At 48.9% G+C, this 23,808-nt stretch overlaps 2 protein-coding genes across 9 annotated transcripts; both read right to left on the minus strand.

The window, feature by feature from the left end:
* Window positions 1-35: 35 nt before the first annotated feature.
* IL17RE (interleukin 17 receptor E) lies at window positions 36-15,023 on the minus strand. 8 transcript variants are annotated; one of them, XM_019748336.2, is made up of 19 exons: window positions 14,592-15,013; window positions 13,430-13,577; window positions 11,973-12,088; window positions 11,083-11,257; window positions 10,719-10,734; window positions 9,799-9,921; window positions 8,909-9,006; window positions 8,499-8,658; window positions 8,264-8,403; window positions 7,316-7,384; window positions 6,396-6,552; window positions 5,238-5,413; window positions 5,107-5,154; window positions 4,979-5,024; window positions 4,664-4,812; window positions 2,913-2,981; window positions 2,390-2,441; window positions 2,218-2,316; window positions 36-1,739 (listed from the first exon to the last, which is right to left on the minus strand). In XM_019748336.2, exons 3-19 carry the CDS (start codon window positions 12,065-12,067, stop codon window positions 1,213-1,215), a joined length of 2,199 nt encoding a protein of 732 aa, XP_019603895.2. In that variant the 5' UTR covers window positions 12,068-12,088; window positions 13,430-13,577; window positions 14,592-15,013; the 3' UTR covers window positions 36-1,212. The 8 variants fall into 8 exon arrangements, with proteins under 8 accessions (XP_019603895.2, XP_019603892.2, XP_019603893.2 ...); XM_019748333.2 differs by having other exon boundaries at window positions 2,206-2,316; XM_019748334.2 differs by having other exon boundaries at window positions 2,206-2,316; window positions 11,973-12,996.
* Window positions 15,024-16,279: 1,256 nt separating this feature from the next.
* On the minus strand, window positions 16,280-19,590 carry JAGN1 (jagunal homolog 1). The gene is made up of 2 exons (XM_019748233.2): window positions 19,401-19,590; window positions 16,280-17,764 (listed from the first exon to the last, which is right to left on the minus strand). The coding sequence occupies exons 1-2, from the start codon at window positions 19,487-19,489 to the stop codon at window positions 17,302-17,304; spliced, it is 552 nt and encodes a 183-aa protein (XP_019603792.1). The 5' UTR covers window positions 19,490-19,590; the 3' UTR covers window positions 16,280-17,301.
* Between the last annotated feature and the right edge of the window lie 4,218 nt (window positions 19,591-23,808).

The raw sequence follows: 23,808 nt of genomic DNA on the forward strand, positions 1-23,808 counted from the left end.
TCCTTTCCTCCTCCTCCCCTGCTGACACCTAGCTGGGAGGGCCCCTGGAGAGGGCAGCAGCAGACTCATGGCTGAGTAAGGAAGCTCTTATTCATCCTGAAAGTCCCTAAGGAGGGCCTGGGCAATCCTGGGGCATTCTTGCTTCCCACATGATTCTGGGATCTTGGTGCCCACTGGGTCCCCTCTTACTGGGCACCCCAGGTGCCTTCACACAGACTCCTTGGGCCTCAGTGACCCTTTGTGGGTCAGGAGCTCTAAAGGCAGGGATAAGGCTTTTCACCACTTCGTATACTCAAGCGTGGTGGGGGTGGAGGGAAGAACCCAGGACCCAGCGCCAGCCAGACAGGGGTCTCAGCTGTGCTTTTGCCGTGGGCTGGCTGTGCTGATGGACACACACCACTTTTTTGAATCTGTAGAATCACAGTGAGGATCAAGATTTCCAGATTCTCCTTTGCCTTTCCCGTGGCATTCCCTGACGGATGGGGTGTGGGTGTGGACATGGAGGATCTGGGCCACCAGCTGATGGATAATAACCCCCAGGCAGGGTCATGCTGACCCTTCCCCCAACTCAGCATCCTGGGCACACTAGAGAAGCACTTGTGTTTCTTAGTTTATCCATCATATTCTCCTTTATTCATCTTTCTCCATCTTGGTCTCCATTGTCCCACCTTTGCTGTGGCCGTTCTCCCAAATCCTTTTTCCCTAGGTCCACAGTCCTCCCTCCCTCCCTATTGGGCAAGGCCTGGGTCTGAGAAAGGGGGATCCCTGGCCCCTAAGGGGCTTTTCTTCCACTTCCTTGGAGCCCCCCCCCCCCTTCAGAACTGCCATAGCTCCTGCCTCCCCTAACCCTGTCCCAATCTCTTCAGCCTGGACTAGAGCATGTGCACAGTACTTTCTGGAATTTTGGAAAAAGGAAGTGGGAAAATCTCCCTCCTCTCATCAGTACTGGGGTCAGAAGAGTTCTCAGTAAAACAGACTCCCTCCCTCTGAGAGGCCAGGAAGCATCACGAGAAAGCCGGACACACGTGCAGAAGGGCTGGGAGTGAGTCGTCTCCTCTGCCCCTCGCTGGGAGGCAGGAATAAGGTTTTGCGGGCAGTAGTCTTCAGGAGACACCCCGAGGATTCCACGGTAGAAGCCTCCTTCTGGGGGCCAGCCAGTGCCCCTACGCCTGCTGCTGAGACATCTGCCTTGCGGAGGAGCTCTGCTCAGCCTTAGTGGGCAAGTTTGGCTGCCTCGAGTTCCAGCCGGCGACACAGCTCCAGGCGTCCCCGTAGGCACGGTGGGGGGCTGAGGCGGCCCCAGCCAGTAGCTTCGATGGAAGGCCCCGCGTCCAGCGCCCGCAGCAAGCGAGGCAGGTCGCGCAGCAGACGGTAGCGCGGCAGGGCGCGCAGCGACGGTGGGATGTCACCCTTGACGCAGAGGCGACTGAAGTACGCAAGCAGCAGCAGCGGGCGCGGGGCGGCGCGGAGCAGAGTGCGCAGGGGCGCGGTGCGGGGCCCCGCGCGGCTCCACAGCAGTAGCACCGTGCCTCGCTCCCGCACCACGCGCGCCCGTGCCGCCCAGAGCCACGGCAGTGGGCCCACGCGTGCAACGCGCGTCCCCTCCCATAGGTCCACGATCACGTCGCGTCCGCCGCCCAGTGCGATCCGCAGCAGTTCAGCCAGCGCCCCCACCAGGCGCCGCTGCGCCTCTGAGTCCGCGGCGTGCAGGAGCAGCACCGGCCGTGCTCGGCCGGGGCCTGTGGGCAGGAGCCACGGATGAACAGGGTGGGGGCTAAGGGACAGCCCAGCCTTCTCCTCCCCGGCCTCGGGGCTACATCATAGGATGCCCCTCTCCTCCCCCACCCCCCCCACCCCGTTCCTTATCTGCGCTGGGGGTGGGTGCCCAGGGCAGCATTAGTCTGTAGGGAGCCTTGGGGCTAATTAGATAAAGGTGCCCCGGAAGGGGCGAGGGCCAGGGTGCCAGGCTTGGCAGGGGCCACGCAGGCTGCATTTCTGTTCCACTCGCCGCTTGCCCAGCAGAGACTTGGTACAATGGGAACTTTGCCCTGTCTTAACCATTCCTGCCCACTAGGGAAGCTGAGGTTCACCTCTTTGGGTAGCAAAGAGCTGGGCGCAGCAGCAGGGACAAGGCTCTTGGGGAAGGTGAAGGGTGGGGGCAACTAGCCTAGGAGCTGGGAAGGTCTGCATCCCCAGGTCACTTACGAGTGACTATACCTGACAGCAAGCGCCGGCAGGTGAGGACCAGGACAATCCCCAGCAGGGTGGTGAGGGCCAGCAGGGCCAGAACCAGGAGTCCCAGGCGTCTATGAGAGACTGAGTCAAGCCGGATGAGGACAAGGGCGCCTCAGTGCCCAACCCCCCTCCTACCGCTGCCCCAAGAACTCACCATCCGGACACAGGAGGTGCTTCCAGGCAAAGCGGACATCCGACCTCCACACCTGAGGGCACAGAGCACCCCCACCCATGAGCCAGGATAGCACTTCCTCCAGGGGAAGACGAATGAGGCTTGGGGATGGAGAGGAGGCTACATGCACAGGGAATGCCTCCAGCCCAGAACAGGTCAGGAGTCGCAGACTCAAAAGGAAACTCAAAGCTGGCCAGGGTGTGCACGACACGGGGACCTGGAGGGCAGGCCCTGGCTGAAGCAGACACTGCTGAGCTCCAGCCATTGTCACCAGGCCTACATGTAGACACAGAATACCAGGTTTTCTGATTTGTCAAGAAAATCCAGAAGTCGGCTTTTTAAAATATGACATTTCCCAATACTTAAATGGTGGCAACAAATTCCAATTTCAAACACCGTGCTGGCCAAAGCAAACATTTTTGCAGACTGGATTTGCCCAGTGTGCTACCTGTGGGGTAGATACTAGCGCAGTGTGTGCAGAGGGAAGGAGGGCAGGATTCCTTACCAGGACACAGCCTCCAGGCCTCAGGAAGGGAATGATGAGGTCTAGTGTCACCGGGCTTGAGCCCTGAGTCTGTCGGAATAAAGAACAAAATGACTGTTCCCACGGAGGCAAATCTGGCTCTGTCCAGCTTCTGAGCCTTTGCCCATGCTGTTCGTCCTTTCCACCACCCACCCTCCCCCAAATTCTCCCAGGCTTAATGCCAAGTGCCACCCCTCCAAGAAGCCTTCCCTGATTTCATTCCCAGATCCCACTGATCATTCCCAGATCAGAATTGCTGCAAAAATACACAATGGTCATGTAGTCGGGCACTTGTCAACAGACATATTCCGGGTGCCGACTCTATGCCAAGCCCTGAAGAAAAACGGCGGGCGCAGATGTTGTCTCTGTCCTCCAGCAGCGCACAGAACAGGGAGGCTAATGATATGCTGTCCCCCTCCTGTCCCGCACACCTGCAAGGGCAGCTTATCCATTGGAAAGAATGTAAGTTGTAGACTCAGGAGACCCCAGTTAATAAAGTCAGGCTTAACGGTTGCCTTGGTCGTTCCCAGCTGTGTGGTCTTTGCATGGAAATAGGTGACCTCCCTGCCTGAGCCTCACTTTCTTCATTTGTCTGTGAAGGGTAATGATCCTAGTTTTCTGGGTTATTGAGAGCGTCACATGGGTATATGCAGGTGAACCTCTTTATAACAGACAGGACAGTGTGTATTCGTCTAGTCATAGTAGCTATATTACACTGTGGACTCCCAGAGGCAGAGACTCAGTTACATACTTTTCTTGTATCTCCCAGGGCCAGAGACAGGGTAGGCATAGAATAGGCACTCGATAAATGCATACTGAATTGGAGAGAACTGATTGCCACCTGCCTACCTGCAGGATGTGGCTGTGCCCTACGTTCTGAGTTCTGGGTAGGGGGCTGATCAGAATCTCCACCCTTTGGGAACACCTTCTACCCCGTACCCCACCCTGTGCCAAATCCCATTCTCCAGTCAGCTGGAAGCAAGTGCTGAGGCAGTGGCTCTCAAGTCATGGCTGAACTCAGTGAACGTGGTCTTTTCCCAGCTCAGAGAAACAAATGAGTCCATGGATTTCTCTCCATTTCAGGTTTTCCCACAACTTTGTCTTAAATCTTCAGCATGACGTGGTCTTAAATCTTGGGCATTTGCTACCACCTGTCTGTTTGGGAGCCCTCGGAGCATACAAAACAAATAAGCAAGCTGCAAGTGAGCATTTAAGAAAGAACTGGGAAGAGCTAGTCATGCTTAGTCTGCCTGGGGCTGTGGTTTTGCAGATATATTTGTGGTTTTTATATCAGATACAGAGAAGAGAGTTTGCTAGTGAAACTGTTCTTAGTTCACATATCTGTCAGTAGTTTACAGTACTCTGCAAAGAGCACTTCAGCTTCCAGGGGCTCTTGTCTCCCAAGATTTTAGGTTGGGAGATAGTTCGAGAACCTCTGCCAGCTGCCTGGTGGAAGCAGGCAAAAGCACGGTGGTAGAGGACAGGTGGGTTGGGGAGAGCATCAGTATAAAATGTGGCAGCAGTTTGAGGGGGCAAGAGAACAGCTGGATGTGGAAGGGCAAGTCTTTTGCCTGTGTATCTCTGTAAGTTCAGAAACTGAAAGGGAAGACCCTGCCAGAGGAGCCAGCTGAACAAAGGCTGATCAAGTAAATCAATAACCAGTAAGTCAGGGATTTGCTTGCCGCCACCTGCTGTGCTCTGAGCAATAGACGTAGTGGGCGGCCAGGCCCTACCTGGCTGATGCTGTACACAGGGGGCGCCCAGCTGTCCTGCCTCAAGCCTGGGGGGCTCCAGGCAGCACTGAATGTGGCGTGCGTCCTCGTGAAGAAGTGAAGGATCAGCTGCTGGGCCTGGGTGTCCATGCTCACGTTCCAGGATGGGGCTGCCGGGGTGGGGAAAAGGGTGTCATGTGAGAGACCTTGCTTGGGGAGGTGATAAGAGCTGGGCCGCAGTTGACAGAAAGTTGGGGTGAGAGTTTGGCTTGGTCACAGTTGGGTGAGGGCAAAATCGTGGGAGGGGTTCCCAGCTGGGGTCACTTATTGGCTCACCAGTCTGGTGGGGACATTCAACGTGGCTGCTGTTTCTAAAAGAGAACTGAGAGATCCAAGAAAGGTAGGTCAGCAAGCTCCAGGCAGCATCCACATCCCTACCCACCCCCACTTGCCCACGTCTGTACCTTGAAGCAGAGCTGGGGGTGCAAGTCCACTTTCTCCAAAATGTACCACTGTGGTGGGAGAAGGGGGTCAGTCAGGAGCAGGGCCCTGGGCCCCGCCCTGCCCACTCCGGTCCTGGGGAGGCCTGTCTCACCCCGTCTGACTCTTGAGCTGTGGCATTGGGGAGGTCTTCGCAGAGGGTGTGCGAACCCTGCCTCTGGCAGAGGGAGGCCTCCAGCTTCAGTGGGCAGCGGAGTGTCAGGGCCATGACCATCTGACTGTGCTGGCTGTGGTCAGTAAAGTGCACTGACTTCCAGAAGTCCGAGCCATCTGGGCAGCAGCAGGGCCAGAGAGTGAGGCCTGGAGAGACCTGAGCCCCGCTTTGCCCTCATTTTGCCACCCCCATCCCCAGGGCATCCGGAGGCCACATTTGTGAAGGCTCCCAGCAGTTACTGGCCTGCTAGGAACCCCCAAAATGAGCATGCCTTCTCCAGGGCTCCTTTATTACCGTTTCTATTTAGCAGTCTCCTCTCCTTCCTGCATCATTCTGGCTAGTGCTTTGTTGCTCCCCAAACTTGAAATCTTCGTATCTTTGCTTAGGTTCCTCTCAGAACCAGGAATGCCCTCCCTTTCTCTTCTCTCCTGTCTAAATCCTGCTCATTTTCTGAGTGCAGCTCAGGTGTCACCTCCTTTAAGAGACCTGCTCTTGCTCATGGCAGCCTGTACATGGCGTCTCGCTTTCCTGAGTTCATGCTGCACAGCCTACTCCTTACGTGCAACCCTGCCCTGGAATGCAGGCTGCTTTGTGCTATTCACTTGTCATGTTTGAGAGTCCTGTCTCTTCAGCTTGGGGACAAAAATATATGTACAGCACTTTAGACGTCAGCAACCACTTTGACATATCATATTGGATTCAGGCCTCATAAACAGTTGCAAAGTAAGGCAGGGCAAGTGTCATTATTTTACAGGTGAGAAAACTGAGGCTCAGAGGAAAGTAAGTGGCAGAGCTGGGATGTGAGTGAGCCCAGCTCCTCTGGTCCATCCTCAGGACATGACCTCCTTACATTCAATATTTCTGAAGCCCCCACAGTGCCTAGTATTGTGTTCAATACTCTGATTTATTGGCAGGCTGACCTGCAGACATTGCAGCCCTTTTCCCCCACGGAGTCCAGGGAAAGTACCTGCATGCCTTCTGGGGCCTTCCTCCAACACAAGTGTGAAGTAGGTGCGTGTGTGTGTGTGTGTGTGTGTGTGTGTGTAAGAGACAGAGAGGGGCTGTGCATGCACAAGAGTGCATATGGGCAGCACTCACAGGCTTCCGGCCAGCTCTGGAAGGGACATTTTTTGCGCCTCACGGTGTCCTCTTGCAGGTAGGATGCCTGGGGGGACAGGGAGCAGGCAGGGAAGGTAGCGGAAGGGCTTTTCCTATATCGCTCAGACCTGGAACTCATTCCTGAGCCAGCAGGGCACTGAGGAGGGGAGCAATGCAGGGTGTGAGTAGTGGTGCTTGAGTCTGGGGGAGGAACGCCAGGGTCTGGTAGTGAGAACAGAAGTGAGGGGCTGAGTCCTTTTCTCCTTGGAAAGGAGAACCTATCTCCAGAAAGAGGCAGACTGTGAGACCACATTCTTCCACTTTTGGCTTCCCTGGCCTCCATTCTCCGTGGTTCCCAGGGCGTCTAGTGCCCTACCTGGGCTCCTCCCTCTGGGTTGCCCAAACGCCAGGTGGCAGGTCTCTGCCTGTATCCTCCCTTTAGTTTCCCCCTGGGAGATAAGGCCCCCTGCCTTTTCTGTCTATGCCACATAAGTCTTAATGCTAGACCTTCGGAATTAGGGAGAGGAGGACCGCTATGAAGGACTAGTGGGGACATGGCTTTGCAGACCATCTGGAACCTGGCAGTGGCTACGTGCCCCCACCGTGACTGATCAGAACCCACAGTGAGGGCAGCTGTCTATTCTGCCTCTGTAGGCCACGACCAGGTCTGGACCAATGCAAGCTAAGTCTGGGTGGAGCTGAGGTTGGAATTACCCCAAAAAATGTCCCATGTTCAGCAGGACACTGCCATCTCTGACCCAGAGTATGGCTCACAGTCAACCTGGCACCAGTCTTTCCAAGCACCCATTAACACCCAGTCCTTTTAAAACCTGTCTTCCTGAAAATGTGTCTCACCAATGGCGCTATCGGGGGCCCCAGGAATGGGGCCATGGACGATCCATGCCCTCTTCTCTGCTCACCTCTATGCATAGACATGGCAGAAGGAATTCATAAGGCAGGTCAGCAGTGTGGCCCCAAGACACAATTTTCTGTTGACAAAGCAGCAAAGGGAGAGAAGAAGAGATACCTGAGAAAGAGCACAGGCACCCTAGCCCAGGGCAGGAGGAAGCTGGGACCTTGGCCAACACCCTATTTTTCCTCTTGTATGAGACTGAATTCTTTCATCGAAAAATTTCCTCTTAAAGGGTCTCTGCTCTATACTCTGACCAGTTTCTCTCGGTGTCTCAACGTATGGAGTGGGGGAGGGAGGAGTCAGGGAAAGGAACATATATTTAATGGGCCCCACTGTATGCCAGGTAGGGTGCTGGGTGCTAAAGAAATAATTAAATGCCAGCATCACAGTGATGCCGGGAGGCATCATCACCATTCTATAAATGAAGAGAGCTGAGGGCCTCAGGGGTGCGTTATCAGTCCCTGCAAATGGTGCCAGCTGTTCACAAGGGCCTCTGTGACAACTGGAGGTTGAGGTGGGGTATCGGTCTGGCCTGGGAGAATGGGGATATCTCAATCTCTGAGGGGCAGCAACAAAGGGAGGGCAATGGAAGGGTACCAGGACAGATGTGACCACTGTTATTTTCTCAGGGAGAACAACTTCTTGAAGGAACTGAAACAGCTTCTTAATGAATACAACCTGAATCTCACTGGTGGGCTTCTCGTTGCAGGTAAATACCATATTCATTTCTCTGCTAATCATGGTTGCTCCAGGTCTCTGTGGGCCCTTTCCTTGCCGCTCCCCCCTGTGTTTTCTGTCTAGTCCAAAGAGGTCTTCATGCTCAACACTTCAGACTTGTGGGTGCTGGAGAATTATCTTCCCTCTCTACCTCAGGCTCCCTTTATGTATAAGGGGTAGGCTGTTTTCCTCCAGCACTGAGAGATCCGGCTTTTTACAGGGCAATGGCACTCCATACCTGGACATCAAAGGGACTGCTCAGGTCTTCGCACTCTAGTGCCCACTGGTGACAAAGACGCACGCTGACCTCAGGGCCTGGGGGAACGCTCACTCGAATAGCCCGTGCCTCAGGCAGCAAGTCGAAGGAGAACTCGGGCCCTGGGGAGAAAGGGGGCTTGGTGGTCTTGTGTCTTGCCCTTAGCAAGGGCACTACGACTTGACTGTGCCCATCTCCAGTCACACCCCATGCCTACCTTTGTGCTTTTGTGAGCCCTGTCTTGGGAGCTCTTCCACTGCCCCTGGATCTGATGGTTGGGTCCTTTTAGAGCGTTGCCCCTTGTGAGAGCTGTCTAGGGAGGGGACGGAGATGTGATGGCCCTTCTCAGACAGGCAACAGCTACTCAGCAGCTTCCTCTGTGGGCAGAGAGCAAGGTTGGCCTTAGGCCAGGAATCAGGATCTCTAGCTTCTGTGTCTCCCTCTGGAACATGGGACACCACAGTCAAGTTGCTCGGCCTTTAGGCTTCAGTTTCCCTAACTGTGTAATGGACAGAACAGTCTACTTCATCTCCACACTTTCCATCTCTTTCATGTGGCTGGAGAACAAAATGAGAGGACAGAAAGCAAAGGGCTGGGGTGTAGGCCAGGGCTGGAACTGGAAAGTACCTGAGCAGACGCTGGCATCGTGTGTCTCCTACAGAAGTGGAACGTGTAAGACTTTCTGGATTTCTGCACCAGGCGGTGGAACCTGTCCCGCTGAGGGCCTGCGCAGGAAAGGAAGGACATATTTCATATCAGCCCTTCAGTGCCCCTCCCCTACCTGGAGATGTGCCCAATGTTGGACTGTAAGTCATTTTAGATCAAGGGGGGTAATGATATCAAGCCTCTTTTCTCCTGAAAGTTAAAATACAAACAAAAAAGGATTAGTTTCTTAAGTACCAAAAAGATATATATATATATACATGTATATATGTATATGTATATATATGTGTGTGTATGTATATATATTTTTGGTACTTAAGAAATTAATCCTTTTTTGATTGTATATATATATATATATATACACATATATATATCTTCCTCTACTTAAGAAATATATATAAGTATATATACATATATATGAAGATGTTCATTGTCGCATTATTTATAACTGAAAAATTACAAACTGCCAATCCTTAAGCAGTGTATGGGCATTTAGTATGTATCGGGCACTGAGATAGGCAATGAAAATACAGCATTAACTAAGAACAATCTTACTTTACAAACAGAAGGTAATAATAGTAAATTCATAGAACTAAAACATTTTAATTCCAAGAATTGGTGCCAGATGAGAAGAGAAACACCTTCACAAAATGATACAAATGAACTCACTAAGAGCAGTCACGGTGTGCTATTTTAGGATGCCCCAAGTCTCTGTTGAGGTTGACAATGGGACAAACATGAGTTCTAGTATAATAAGTCCCACTTGCCTCAGCTGGGGGCCCCGCACCCCACCACTACCCAAATTTCCCTAATTCACAAAACCACTGAGATGGCCAAAGGGCTGCTTCTCATACCTGAAGGAACTGACACCAGGTGCAGGCACACACAGTAGGGGCAGTGCCAGAGCTGAGCACACCAAGGCTTTGGGGAGCTGGGGAGGGCCAACCAGGTACGGCAAGGAATATGGGCAGACCTTCCTGCGAAAGAGGAAAAGGAAATCAAGTGGTAGGGTCCAAGGAGGTCCCTCCTGCCTCAGACAAGTTGGACTTGAGGCTGAGCCACTTCCATCCTGCCCATGTGACCTGGGGCAGGGTATGGACCTTACTGAGCCTCAGCTGCCTCATTCATAAAGTAGAGCTATTGTCAAGATCAAGTAAGATAATGTGTGGGAAAGTATGTCATGTGGGAGCTGTCTGGGGACAGGACGGAGATGTGATGGCCCTTCTCAGACAGGCAACAGCTACTCAGCAGCTTCCTCTGTGGGCAGAGAGCAAGGTTGGCCTTAGGCCAGGAATCAGGATCTCTGGCTTCTGTGTCTCCCTCTAGAACGTGGGACACCACAGTCAAGTTGCTCGACCTTTAGGCTTCAGTTTCCCTAACTGTGTAATGGACAGAACAATCCACTCCATCTCCACACTGACAGGTAAGGGGGACTGCCTGGAGATTTACACATGTCTCTCATTTAATGCTCCCCACAGCTCAGGGTAGATGGTCTTCATTATACAATCATTTCTACTGCACTGACAGACCCTTTGGAAACTGAAGATCAGAGGGGTTAAGTGTGCTGCCTGCAGCCACACATGGTAAGTGGTAGAGTTGTGATGCAAATCCAGTCTTGTCCTGATTCTACTTCCCAGGCTGGGAACCAAGAATTAGAATGGAAGGCTTGCTCCCCAGCCCATTAAGCTGCTCTTGGACTTGGATCTCCCCTGGACACATGCTTCTGGAACAAAGGGATGTGGGGAAGAAGAGCAGGGCAGGGAACGAGACTCACCAGCAAAACTGTCATCCTGAAGGTGCAGGGCCCAGTGGGGGGGAAAAAGGGAGAGAACTAGAATTAGTGGGAATTTCCATAAAGAGCGCTCTCCCTGGGATCTCTGCCTCTAAAATCACCTAATTCCAAGGCCCGGACGCTAATACCCCATTCACTGTGGCTCTTTCCTCCCCAGATCCACCTCACCAGGCCCTGAGCCCACCAGGACCTTGGCTGCTCCTTGGAGACTGTGTAAGAGCTCACAGTGAGGCTGCCACCAGAGCACAGGGACTTGGGCAGGTAGGAAAGGACAGACAGGAGAGTGGGCAGCTTTGCCGGCCTGTGCCAGGCAGGTGTCCCCACCCAGCAGCAAGCGGCACCTTACCATGTGGGAGGCCAGCAGACAGCGGGTGTTCCAGCAGGGCAGACAGGGGCAGCCAATCCCAGCGGAGGCAGAGAGCCCAATGAGCAGCAGGTGGAGAGACAGGAGCAGGGCTGCCAGAGTGGGGCTCCCCATGGGCTTCCGTCTAGTTAGGGCGCCCAGAACATGGCTGCACAGCCTAAAGGTGGGCAGCAAGTCTTTCTTTACAGTAGCAGGGAGTGCAGTGCCAGCAGGAGCCCTCGCCTCAGCCTGCCCTGCCCCGCCCAGCCCCAAAACTCCTCCTGAATCCTAACCAGCAGGCCAGGCCACATTCCTTCTCCTCCAGGCAGAGATACTTCAGGATGCTTGCCCCCAAGAAAACCCTACTCGCCCTAACTGCCTTCTGCTGGGGCAGAGAAATAACAGGAAAAAGGCCAGCACAGGGTTAGGGGTATGGTGGGCTGCACCCCTTTCTTAACCCCTCCTCCTCCTGCAACACCCTCTGGATCTGACCCGCCCATTAAGATGCTCTTAGACTTGGATCTCCCTGGGACACATGCTTCATCCCCTCACTTAAAGAATTAACAGAGCTATTAAGCACTACTCTGCACTGGGTGCCAGAGACAGAGGGGATTGAGGGACCATTTCGAGTTGGGCAGAACAAAAAAGCACTATAGGACACACAAAAGCCTCCCCTGCCCCATATGCATCCTGGCTCCCCACCTGGCTCACTCTCGGGACTGCAGTCCAGCTCTCTATCCAGCCATTGGCTAGTTCCAGCTTTTCTGGGCAAAGGGCTCCATGCCAAAGGGGCCACCGGCTTCAAGGATCCGCTAATCAGCAGAGTCTGCTCAGGAAGCCCCAGAGCTCACAGCAGAGCCCGGGAGCTAAGGGAGTGGGCCCCACGCACTGACCTGGTTTCTTGTGGTTTCCGATGATGCTGACAACGCTCCAGTCTTTGTGGGGACCCTCCCCAACATCCCACAGCTTCCTCCTGCTCATGGAGCATTTGAGCTGCTTCAGCCCTCACCTTGGTGACACATACAGTGGAAAGAAAGTTGGGGGCACACCTAGCAGGTTAAGGCATCTTGAAATTGTTATTGACCCTCTGCATGTTTCAGTAGCCTTCTTTCGGCTAATTCTAGTTTCAAAGTCTTGAGGTCACTGTCGGAAGATCCCATCCTACCCATTATCCTAAAACTACCATCTAACTTGTGAGTTCCTTTTGAGAAAAGGGCCCTTTCTTATTGGGCTTCATCAATGCCTAGGGGTGGATGTCGTGAAACAGGTGCTGTGCAATTGAATAAACGTAAATTATGATACACTTCATCCAAGTATCAGTTTACCTGTTTCACATTTCACAAAGCACTTTGGTATTTGATTCTCCTAATCACCTTGTAAGACAGGTGGGAATTATTTTCATTTCATAAAGAGAAGTAAGGAGAAAGGAACATGATTTGGTCAAAGTCACGGTCTCTGGCTTAGGGAGTTCTACTTCTGCCAACCTCTCACAGTTCAATTCTCTTATGGTCTCTCCTCGAGCTGCTTCATCTCTCTCTGCTCCTGGGAACCCCAAAGAGTCTGCCTGACACAGTTCTGTCTTTTGGTCTCGGAGCCCATCACTGCAAACAAATGTGAAGGAAGGGCTCCATGCCAAAGGGGCCTCCGGCTTCAAGGATCCGCTAATCAGCAGAGTCTGCTCATTAGGAAGGAAGAAAAGGGTGGTCTGGCCATTCTAAAGATCCGTTAGGGAGTCTTCCCCCCCAAAATTGTTGCCTAACCCACAGTAGTTTAGATCGACATAGATAATGCATTTTCCAACGCTGAGAACATGACGTGAGAAACTCGATTCTGTTCTAGAATACTTCTCTTTTGACCCTTTATTATCTTCTGATCTCTCACAGTAAAAATATTTGATTCATTTCTCCCTAACCATGGCTAAGGTATGGTAGGAGAAGCAGAAAAATAAATGGAGACACATACAGACACACAAAAGAAAAAGTAGAAGGGGAAAGAAAGGAGCACAAAGAAAGGAAAAGAACAAAGACAAGAAAGAGAGAAGCGAGAAAAGGAGGTCTGCGTTGTATTTGTCTTGCTGGTTTACTTATTTATTGTAGAGCCTATTTCAAAAAGGATGTAAGGCAGAAAGCACAGTGAGTGAATTCCAGCACACCCTGGCAAAGGGGAGGGGATCAGATCAACATTTGCTAAACTACTCCGAGGCTCTGGTCCCTGTGCTCTGCCCACATTATCTCATCTTGTTAGTGCTAGTATCCTTGAGGTCAGTCTTATTAAAACATTTTACACACTAGGCAACACTGGGAAGATTTAGTAACTTGTCCAAACACGAAAATGAAGAGCTGGGACTCACCACCAGGGCTTTCAGGCTCTTGCTGCCAGGACACACTGCTTAGGAGAGCTGTGGGATGTCAGGTTTCCAGGCCCTGAGTCCACGGAAGTACTAGCATTAGCAGTGCGATGTTGTTGGGTTAACAATGTGGAGGAAGAAACTGGAATCGCTGGAAAGAACAAAGGAAAGTAGCTCTTTGTAATAGTTCATCAGTGGTCAGACTTCCAGAAGAGTAGGAATTGTTTGACAAGTGTCAACAAGGGAGGAGTAACTCTGTAGCTGGAATAGGAGGTGGCCAAGTGGAGTAAAAGCAACAGGTGTGTGGTAGGTAGGCCTTCAGCACTGAGGCCCTGTCTTGATGGAAGGTGGCTGAGGCCTGTCTCGCCTTGGGTTTGCCTGAATGAGCTGACCTACGCTCCACACTCCAATACCTTTACCTGGGGAACAAGCCAGGAGCTCAGGAGGTCTTGACAGGTCCCTGCACGTTCTCAGGTACAGAGGACATGGTGGGAGACCTTGGGCAGCTGTTTTTCTTGACAGAGCTTGACCCACGCATGGACTCTGGTCAGACCATGCAGCAGCCTCTGCAGGCTCTTCCTGTAATTGTCGATTCCTAAGGTCTGTTGGGGCAACTGTAACTGTTAGTGCGCCCTGGGCAGGAAGGGCCAACCAATTAGACCAATGTGCACTAAGAGTTACAAGTGTCCCTTCCTCATGTCTGCTCTTCCAGAAGGGATCCACCTCTAGAATTCTGAGGCAAGAATTTATGCCTAAGAGAAGGTGGAACTCCCATCTGGGAGCGGGAAGCCAACACTGCTCATCACGGGAAGCAATTGTGGTAGATATTAAGTACCTACTATGTGCTAGACTGTTCATTTACTTTATTTAACCCTCACAACCCTGGGAGGTATGATCCCCATGTGTCACACTAAAAACAGAGGCCCAAGTATCTTGCTCAAGGCAAAAGGTAGTAAAATTCCTGGCTAGAATTCCAACTGAAGTTGGTCTCACATCAGAAACTGTTCATTCCATGACACCACACTGCCTTTCTCAGGAATTAAATGCTTTCTAAGGGTCCCTCCATCGCCTACTCTCTAGTTCTGTAAATATCAGGAAATGATAACCATTCCTCAAAATTTACACAGGGTTACATAGTTCATAAAGCACTTCCACAATATTTCACCTCATTTGATCTTCAAAACAATCCTGTGAAATAGGCGGGTTGATCTAAGCCTTGATTTGGTAGGTGTGGTGGTAATTGAATCCGTCTTCTGATTGAAATGCAGTGCTCTTCCCGCTAAATCAAGATCCCTTTCAAAGAGAATCTTGTTTGCTTCAGGAAACACAACAACCCTAAGACAGGAAAAGATGGAAAAGCCCAGAAAAGCAGAATTCCAACAACCTAACAAGCAGAAAACTAAAATAACCGTAATGGCCTTTTTTTGGCATTGACAATAATTTTCATAATGGGTCTTCGAAAGCACTGCAAAACTGCAAAGTGCTATTCTAATAACCAAAGACATTTTTATTTGTTTTTATTAGGTTGGTGCAAAATTGCGGTTTAACAGGTTAAAAATAATTGCAAAAACCTCAATTACTTTTGCACTAACCTAATACTAATAATTATTTGGATCTCAATTTGACAATTAGCAACCTGTACTTGATACACATAATCCCATTACCCACATATTTCCATCTGCTGCTCTCTGCTCTCCAAATTCTACCCCTGCTTTAGTCTAGTTCTTTCCTCTGCGAAATACATTCTGATTTTAGTCTACGGTAGGATAAGTTCTGCATTCAATAAGTTCAGAGTGCACACTGTGTCAGATGCTGAGCAAAGGGTGAGGAAGACATGTAAACTAGTAATTCTGCCAATAAAAGAGGTAAAATAAAAATGCCCTGTGAATTCAAAGAAACAAGTCTCACTCCTTGAAGGAACCAGAAGACTCCAGAATTACCATATAAATTGGGTCTTGAAGGATAAGTAATAAAGGGGTAGGAAAGTAGAAAAGGGAAATTTTTAAGCAAAGGAAACTGGGAAAATGTGGAACCAACATGAAGATTCATAAGAGGTTCTGCTGAGATACAGTATGTGGTGAGAGAATTGGGGATATGCAGGACTGCTGCATTGAGACCACACTTTGGACATCTCACTGAGATTAAGGAATTTTGGTTGATCAAATAGTAACAGCACCTAGTAGGGACTTAACGAGGATGATCCCGAGCTGTGCTCTGTATACTCACTTGTGCACAGGGATGCAGGAAAAGGAATGAATATGGGGTTAAGTTTGGGACACACTGAGTTGGAGATGACAATCAGAACATGGAGAGGAAGAGGCTTTGCAGTTACAAGTACTGCCACCATGACTGAGTACACACCTAATGTTTACACAACAAAAGAGTGACTATGATTGCAGAGGGGTGAGATCTGCAGTTAAGAGATTTGGGCACGATCCAGAGACAATAAAGTCAAGTGGGTAAGAGCAAAGGGACACACAACTTTCATTTACTCTGTGTCAGACTTTTAGGTGTCAAAGGGTCTTTGGTTTACAGCGCTCTTTCCCACTTCTATTTTTAACGTATCTGCTTCATACCCTTAAGTACTGTGCTCATTAGTTATTTCACATTTATATCATGTTTCACCTAGATTGCACATTCCCTATATCCAGAGATACTTTAAAATGCTTTTGGATACTGTAATACAGTGCAGTAGTTCCCTCCCCCGCCATCTGCAGTTTCACTTTCTGTGGTTTCAGTTACCCACAGTCAACCATGGTCCAAAAATATTAAAAGGAAAATTCCAGAAATAAACCATTTATAAGTTTAAGTTGCACGCCATTTTGAATAATGTGATGAAATTGAGCGCTGAGACAACATTCACATAACTTTTATTACAGTATATTGTTATAATTATTCTATTTTATTGTTACTGTTGTTATTCTCTTACTGTGCCTAATTTATAAATTAAACTTTATCATAGGTATGTATAGGAAAAAACAGTATATATAAGGTTTAGCAGTATCCGCGGTTTCAGGCATCCACTGGGGGTCTTAGAACATATCCCCCACAGATAAGGGGGGACTGCTATATCAGGCACACAACTGATACTCTGTTAACAATGAATGATAAACATGAATACCAACCAAAAGAAGACTCCCATTAACTCAAGCTGGACTATTTTAGAGATGGAGAGATGAAATGTATGGCGCATCCTGCCCATCAGCTACAGAGTGGCAACCACGGCTTAACTTCCTACACCCAGTTCACTTCTCTATGGCCACTGCCAGGTTTCTCAGGAAGCTCCCACCTATCTCCTAGTGTCTAATGCCACTCAAGCAACGCATCATTCATTTTCTGTTAAAGCCCAAACACAAGGCATAGGGTGGACAGGGCAGTTATGACTTTATTGAGGTTTTTTAAATTAAAATGCTTCACAGTAGAAACCATAGCCTGCAGAGGAAGTAGCCTCCTAAGTGTTTCCTGCCCAATGACCCACAGATTGAAGTAGAATTTAGTTTCTTCGCTATTTCCTTCCGTCTCAGTGCCTAAGGGGTAATGGATGGAAGTGAAGAGAATGACCAAAAAGCGGCAAGGAAGAGGCTCGGTCTTAAAAGAAAAACACTGAAGGGCCTCAACTTCAACTAGCTGAAGTTTGTCTTACAGCTATTCATCACCCAGTTCCAGCCAATCAGGAATAAGTTAAATACAGTTTTGCCACCTCAGCTGATGACAACAGGTGGAGCTTTCCAGAACTTGGGCCTCAAATGCACTAGTTGCCAATATCACAGCTGTGAAAATCACCAAAGGAGATTTTAGGACAGCTCCTCTCCCGTCACACTCCGCTCGGTGGGAGGCCCAGGATTGGCCCCAGCAATCAGTCCATCCAGCAGGCTTCATTTACGCTTCTTCTCTTGTGTGCTGGTGAACCAAGAGTCTAGGAGCTTCTTGCTGTAGTATAACTGCCAGGCATGCACTTGGACCGCCAGCACCAACACCAGGTACATGACGGAGACAGCAGAAAAACCGAAGAGGAAGCGGTAGGCCTTGCCATGGCGGTAGAGCTGCTGGGCAGCAGGGAACATCTCCATGCTGCCATAAATGAGGGGGGCGATGGAAAAGAGCCCCATGCTGATCATGGAGAGCACCAGGTAGCTAATGTTGTTGCGGGGGAAGGAGAGGAGGCCCAAGAGTGAGGGCATGATGCTCAGCAAATATGGGTACTCCCACTGATAGGGCATGGCCACTTGATCATGTGACAAGAGCCTCAGGTGTCCCACGCTCATCTTGGCAACCAGCAACAGCCATAAGACCAGATGCACGTAGATCAGCTTCTTGATTTCATACTTGAGGGTCACACTGTGGGGCAGAGCAGAGAGAGAAGTGCCTTTCATTCAAAATTTTCTGACCACCAACTATATGTCAGGCAAGTATACTGGACAATGAGATAGAAATGTGAATAAAATATAGTTCCTACCTAGAGGCTGGGCACAAGGAACACAGGAAGAAAAATAATTAGAAAACAAACTGAAGAGCTCCAGTTAATATACGTTGCAAGGAACATGCAATTACAGGAAGCAGTAATCAATTCTGCTTGGGAAGCAATGTCTGAGAAGGCTATCTAGAGGAGGGTGATACTTGAGCAAGGCTCTGGGGGGCAGGTGGAGATGGGCATTCAAAGCAGAGGTAACTGCATGCAAGCAAGAAGGCTTGGATAGACATTTGTGTTCCAGGAGAGCCTATGGTTGGGTATGACAGGAATCTTAGAAGGGAGGGGAGAAGTGGGATATGAAGTTGCAAAGACTACAAAGTGTCAGTTTGAAGGCCAAAGAGTAACTCAGAGCAATATTTAGAAAGTGACTTTGCACTGCCAAGAGTATAGCCTAGAAGAAGGAGGTATTGGCAGGGAGGAAACCAGCTCGCTGCTCAAAGGAGTATGCATTTCTTATTCTTCTAACTCTCACAGATCCTAAATGTGTCCTTTTCACAGCCCAGAGGGCAGTTTCTGCTCTAGGCAGGCACGAAAACACTTGCTTGGGTTGTAAGGTATCCTTAGGGAAGGATTTTTAATATAAGAGTAAAGTCAGGGTCCAAAGAGCTTGTCATTCTTTAAAAATCTGGCGAGAAAGATGCAAAAATCATTCTGGGATAGTTTAATGGATTTAAGGAAAGAAAACCTTTAAATTTTTTTTTTTATTTTTAAAATATTCATTATAGAAAGTGCGGAAAGGTAGGGGGAAAAAATCAGTCACCTCTAGACTTCAAGATTCATTAAGGCAGGGACCTTTTCGTTTGTTTTGTTAATAAGCTTTTTTATTGAAGGTATAACAAGCCTACAAAGACCAGGTCTGCTTTTGCTCACTATCATATCCTCAGTGCCTAGCACAAAATGCATGATGGGTAGAAACTCAATAAATACTTATTTGTTGAATGAATAAACTAATGTAGAAATACTCCTTATGTGAGGGTGTTTATAAAATTCATTTTAGGTAGGGAAAGGCTGGCCTTTATGATGCACATTCCCCAAAAGAGTACGAACTGGAACACTCACCATGTATTGGGCAGACTCGTATTATGTGCTGGATCTTTTGCTACGTCCTTTATACGAATTATTAGCTCACTAATTCTTCACCAACCCTAAAAGGTGCATTACTTTTTCCCATTTGCAGGTGAGGAAACTGAGGTTCAATTAAAAATTATGTCCCCGAGGTCACACAGCGGGGACAGCATCGCCGTGACTGGAGCCCAGGCGGTCTGGACCCCCTCAAGTCACAGGGAGGAGCAAGAGGCGGAGTCTATCGGAGCGACAGGGCTTCCCAGGATTGGGGACAGGCCCAGGGCCGTCCCAGGAGGAGGGAACCTGGCAGGTGAACAGGGACTGGCTGGAGAGTAAGAGCTTAAGGCCGGGGGTATGTGGGGCGGGGGACGTCGCTTCCCAGGCCCTGCAGGCTCCGACTGGGGAGAAGGCCTCTGAGCGCATCGCCTCAGTTCATACCTCATCTGGTAGTGCTTGGCGACGCGCTCCCGGTGCTGAAAGTCGCTGCCGTCTGTGCCGGCAGCTCGCGGGCCTGCCCGAGACGCCATTGGCCCAGTCACACGGACCCTCTGCCACCTGCAGATACTGTTCGCACCCCGTCAGCTCCGCCACCCCAACAGTCCTATAATATGAGAACTTCCGGCCTCTCTGTCTCTGGAGGACCGACTCTATGGTCATTGCCCCCCTACACGCATGCGCACGCTGACGCACGCGGTCTTTCTGTCGACCCGGACCGGGCCGCCCCTCCTCTAGTGGAACGCGCCGGAAATTAACCCCGCCCCGCGTCTTCCACCCCCAGCACTGGCATCTGTTTGCCTTCTACCTGTAGCGGATTCTCTCGCTTCTCGAGCACTTTCACTTTCTTAAATTCTAATATGAGTTTAAGACGCCGCTGTCCCCATTTCACAGATTGGCAGGGTTCTGTGACTTTCCCAAGAACATGTATCACACAGTCTCAAAGAATCGCGCCATGGATTACTTAAGCGATGCAAAGAGAATAGGGAAAGTTTGCAATGAAGAAACCTGGTGTGCACCCCTTCAACAAAGTAATCAAGGTTAACTTGACATGGGTGGCCTGATGGCTCAGTTGGTTAGAGCGTGAGCTCTCAACTACAAGGTTGCTGGTTCAATTCCTGCATGGGATGGTGGGCTGTGCCTCCTGCAACTAAAGATTGGAAACGACACTGGGCTTGGAGCCGAACTGCGCCCTCCACAACCAGATTGAAGGACAACGACTTGGAGCTGATGGGCCCTGGAGAACCACACTGTTCCCCAATAGTCCCCAATTAAATATAAATGTGTATACACATTTCCTAGACTATCCATTAAAAAATAAAAAAAAGTTAACGACCACTAATTGATAGGTCGGCCAATTAAGAAATATACATGGTCAGGCGAATTAAGAAAATTTTTATTGTAAGAGCGAAAAATCTATCGGGCTGAGCAAAAGATGGCTATAGCCCGGGGCTGAATCTAGAGGAGATTGCAGCCCCGAGGGAGAGGGTTGCAGGGGCTATGCTGACAGGGTAGCATTGTTTGAAAGGAAAATGCTGACTGCCTGTAGTCAGTAGCTGTTTTGTGGCGTTTTCTGTTATCTCAAATTTGGCTCTGTCTCAGGTGCGGGCCAACAGACATTTTGTTTTCTTGCAGACATGGCTCTGTCTATAAGTCAATGTCTCTGAGACCTAACATTCAGAGACCTAACACTGATGACACCTCGTGCCTCCTGATACTCTGAGATGTTCCTGCCAAAGATACTTAACCTGGATCTAATCATGGAGAGATGACAGATAACTCAAATTGAGGGGCATTCTACAAAATAACTGGACTGTACTTTTTTAAAATGTCAGTGCCGTTAAAGAAAAATAAATTGTGTAGAGGCAGAAAGTTGAACGGTGGTTGCCAGGGCCTTGGGGAAAAGGGAAAGAGGAGTTGTTTAATGGGTACAGAGATGAAAAGGAAGACAAAAAAAGTTCGGGAGATGAATGTGGTGATGGTGGCACAAACTGTGAAAATACTTAATGTCACTAAACTTAAAAATGGTTACTTTACCTATGTAACTTTACTAACAATTGTCACCCCAATACACTTTCTTTTAAAATGGTTAATTTTATGTTATGTACATTTTACCACAATTTAAAAAATAAATACATAAAATTTAAAATTATCTGAAAAAAGCATCTTTTTGTTTACAGGTCATTTGAATTTCATTTCCCTGAACTGTGTTCATGTTCTTTGCCCACTTTTCTACTGTTGTTGGTCGTTTCAATTCATATACAGATAGAAGAGGGAGAAGACAGAACAGAGGAGGGAGGGAGGGAGGGAGGGAGGGAGGGAGGGAGGGAGGGAGGGAGGGAGGGAGGGAGGGGAGATTGGCCTCTTGTCTATATTAGTTGCAATATATTTTTCCTATTTATTGCATGTCTTTTGACTTTACTCATGGTATTACAAGTTTAACATGCAGAATATTTTTTGTAATGTAGTTGAATGTATAATTTTTTCTTTTTTGGCTTCTCAATTTTGAGCAGTAGCCAGAGTCCTTCTCCACTCCAAGGTGTCTCAAATGATTTTCTGCACTTTTGAGTTAGAGAACCACGCTCAGACATCTGCCTCCCCCGGAATATGATCTTTTCTAAGAGGGATAAGAGCCAAATCATGTGTGTCCCCAGCAGCCCACTATGCCTGGCATAGTGTAAGAGCTCAAGAAATGCTTGTTGAATAAAAAAATTCCAACTGAGACAAAACTATCCACTTCTCCTAAACACCTGAAGAATCCTCAGGTTCATGAAGCCATTCTCCCTCCCACCCCCACCCCTACCCCTCTGACAGATATTCTCTGGCTTTGGCTTGTGGTTATCTTTGTCTTTATTGAGTCTGCGGCCCATGATGCACCAGGTGTTCTTCAGGGCAAGACTGCTTGTGAGTCATCCATTCGCCGATCATGGGACACCAAGCACATGATGAACATTCAATAAATGTTTGAGGCGTGAATGTCCAAGGGAGGGGCCGAAACTCTTTCCCCAGAACTTTCTCCCCGAAGTATTTGTTTATACGTACTTTTCTTCTGGGTCTTGGTCTGCCTTAAAGTTTAGTGATTTGTGTTCCTGTCTCTTCACCCTGCTCATTCCCTTCTCAAATCCTTTGCAGTGATGTTTCCTTTGCCTTGAATGTTTCTTCTCCTCCAGGACTTCAAAAGACTGGCGGTCAAGCCCAGGCAGAATGCTGTAAACTGAATGTTTGTGCCCCCACCCTCACCCCATAATACTTATGTTGAAACCTAATCCCCATTGTGATGGTTTTTGGGAGGTGATATTATGGAAGAGATTCCCTTGCCCCTCCACCATGAACCAGAAAGTGGGCCCTCATCAGACACCAAATCTGCTGGCATATTGATCTTGGACTTGCCAGGTTCCAGAACTGTGAGAAATAAATTTCTCTTGTTTATAAGCCGCCAGACTACGGTATTCTGCTATAGCAGCCCAAATGGACTAACGCACTCCAGGACTTCAAAAGACTGCCTTCTCACCAGTCAGGATTTAGCTGAAAGCTCCCCTCCCCTCACACTTTCCTAAATCCAAGGCCAATCTAGCTCTCCAATCATTTGCTATCATATCTCTGTGTTTTGTTTTCTTCCCAGAACATCATTATCTGAAATTATTTTGTTTATTTGCATATTTGTTCATGGTAAGAGTTCCCCCTCCTTCAAGAATGTCAGTTCATTGAACTGTAAGACAAGGCTGTCTTGTTTCCTGCTGTATTCTCTGCCCCAGGAGGGCTGACACATAGTGACTAATAAATATTTGCTTAATGAATGCATGATGGTTGCTTGGGAGATCCTCCAGGGAAGGATTTAGATCTAAATAATAATGATGATGGTGATGATGATGATGATAGTAATAGTAATTATTTATTGAACCTGAAGAATGTACTAAGTTCTACAGCAAGTACATTTCGTGATTATCTCATTTAATCTTCATGACAACCTATTTTTAATCCCCATTTGTCAGATCCCACTGAAGCTTAGAGGAGTTACATCACACTAGTTTAGTGCTAGACTGCTGGTTTTCAAAGTGGGGTCCCTAAGTAGCTGCAGCTTCAGGACCACGTAGGAATCTGTTAGAAATACACTTCCGTAGGTCTCACCCCAGCTTTACTGAGTCAGAGCCTCTGGGGTGGAGCCCAGCAATCTGAACTTTAACAAGCTCTCTAGGTGATTCTGATGCACTAGTGTGAAAAACTCTCTGCTAACAGAAGGATGAGCTTGGACTCTTTTTACAAACCACATTAAAGAAAAAAAAAAAGGGCGGTCAGATGCCTCAGTCGGTTAGAGCTCAAGCTCTGAACAACAGGTTTGCCAGTTCAATTCCCACATGAGCCAGTGAGCTGCGCCCTCCACAACTAGATTGAAAACAATGAGCTGCCTCTGAGCTTCTGGAGGGGAGGCCAGATGGCTCAGTTGGTTAGAGTGGGAGCTCTTAACAACAAGGTTGCAGGTTCAATTCCCGCACAGGATGGTAGGCTGTGCCCCCTGCAACTAAAGATTGAAAACGGCAACTGGACTTGGAGCTGAGCTGTGCCCTCCACAGCTAGATTGAAGGACAATGACTTGGAGCTGCTGGGCCCTGGAAAAACACACTGTTCCCCAATATTCCCCAATAAAATTTATTTTAAAAAAAACATTATTGAGATATGATTCACATACCATACAATTCTCGCACTCAAATGTCCAATTCAATTATTTTTAGTATGTTTACAGAGTTGTGCAACCATTGCCAGAAAAAATTGTGATTAGATTAATGGATTACAACATTTTGTCTCATCTGAAGGAAAACCTGGACCCATTAGCACTCCCCATTCCTCTCCCACC

Source organism: Rhinolophus sinicus, linkage group LG10 (genome assembly GCF_036562045.2).
Source record: "Rhinolophus sinicus isolate RSC01 linkage group LG10, ASM3656204v1, whole genome shotgun sequence".
NCBI lineage: Eukaryota > Metazoa > Chordata > Mammalia > Chiroptera > Rhinolophidae > Rhinolophus > Rhinolophus sinicus.

What these genes read in the sequence shown, in the direction of transcription:
- IL17RE (XM_019748333.2), bottom strand. Translation starts at nt 12,067, where the DNA reads ATGCTCCATGAGCAGGAGGAAGCTGTGGGATGTTGGGGAGGGTCCCCA. An exon ending in CGATGCCAGCGTCTGCTCAG is followed by an intron (nt 8,659 to 8,908) that starts GTACTTTCCAGT and finishes CTCTGCCCACAG; the next exon opens with AGGAAGCTGCTGAGTAGCTG. An exon ending in GCAGTCCCTTTGATGTCCAG is followed by an intron (nt 7,385 to 8,263) that starts GTATGGAGTGCC and finishes CTTTGTCAACAG; the next exon opens with AAAATTGTGTCTTGGGGCCA.
- JAGN1 (XM_019748233.2), bottom strand. Translation starts at nt 19,489, where the DNA reads ATGGCGTCTCGGGCAGGCCCGCGAGCTGCCGGCACAGACGGCAGCGAC. An exon ending in GCCAAGCACTACCAGATGAG is followed by an intron (nt 17,765 to 19,400) that starts GTATGAACTGAG and finishes TCTGCCCCACAG; the next exon opens with TGTGACCCTCAAGTATGAAA.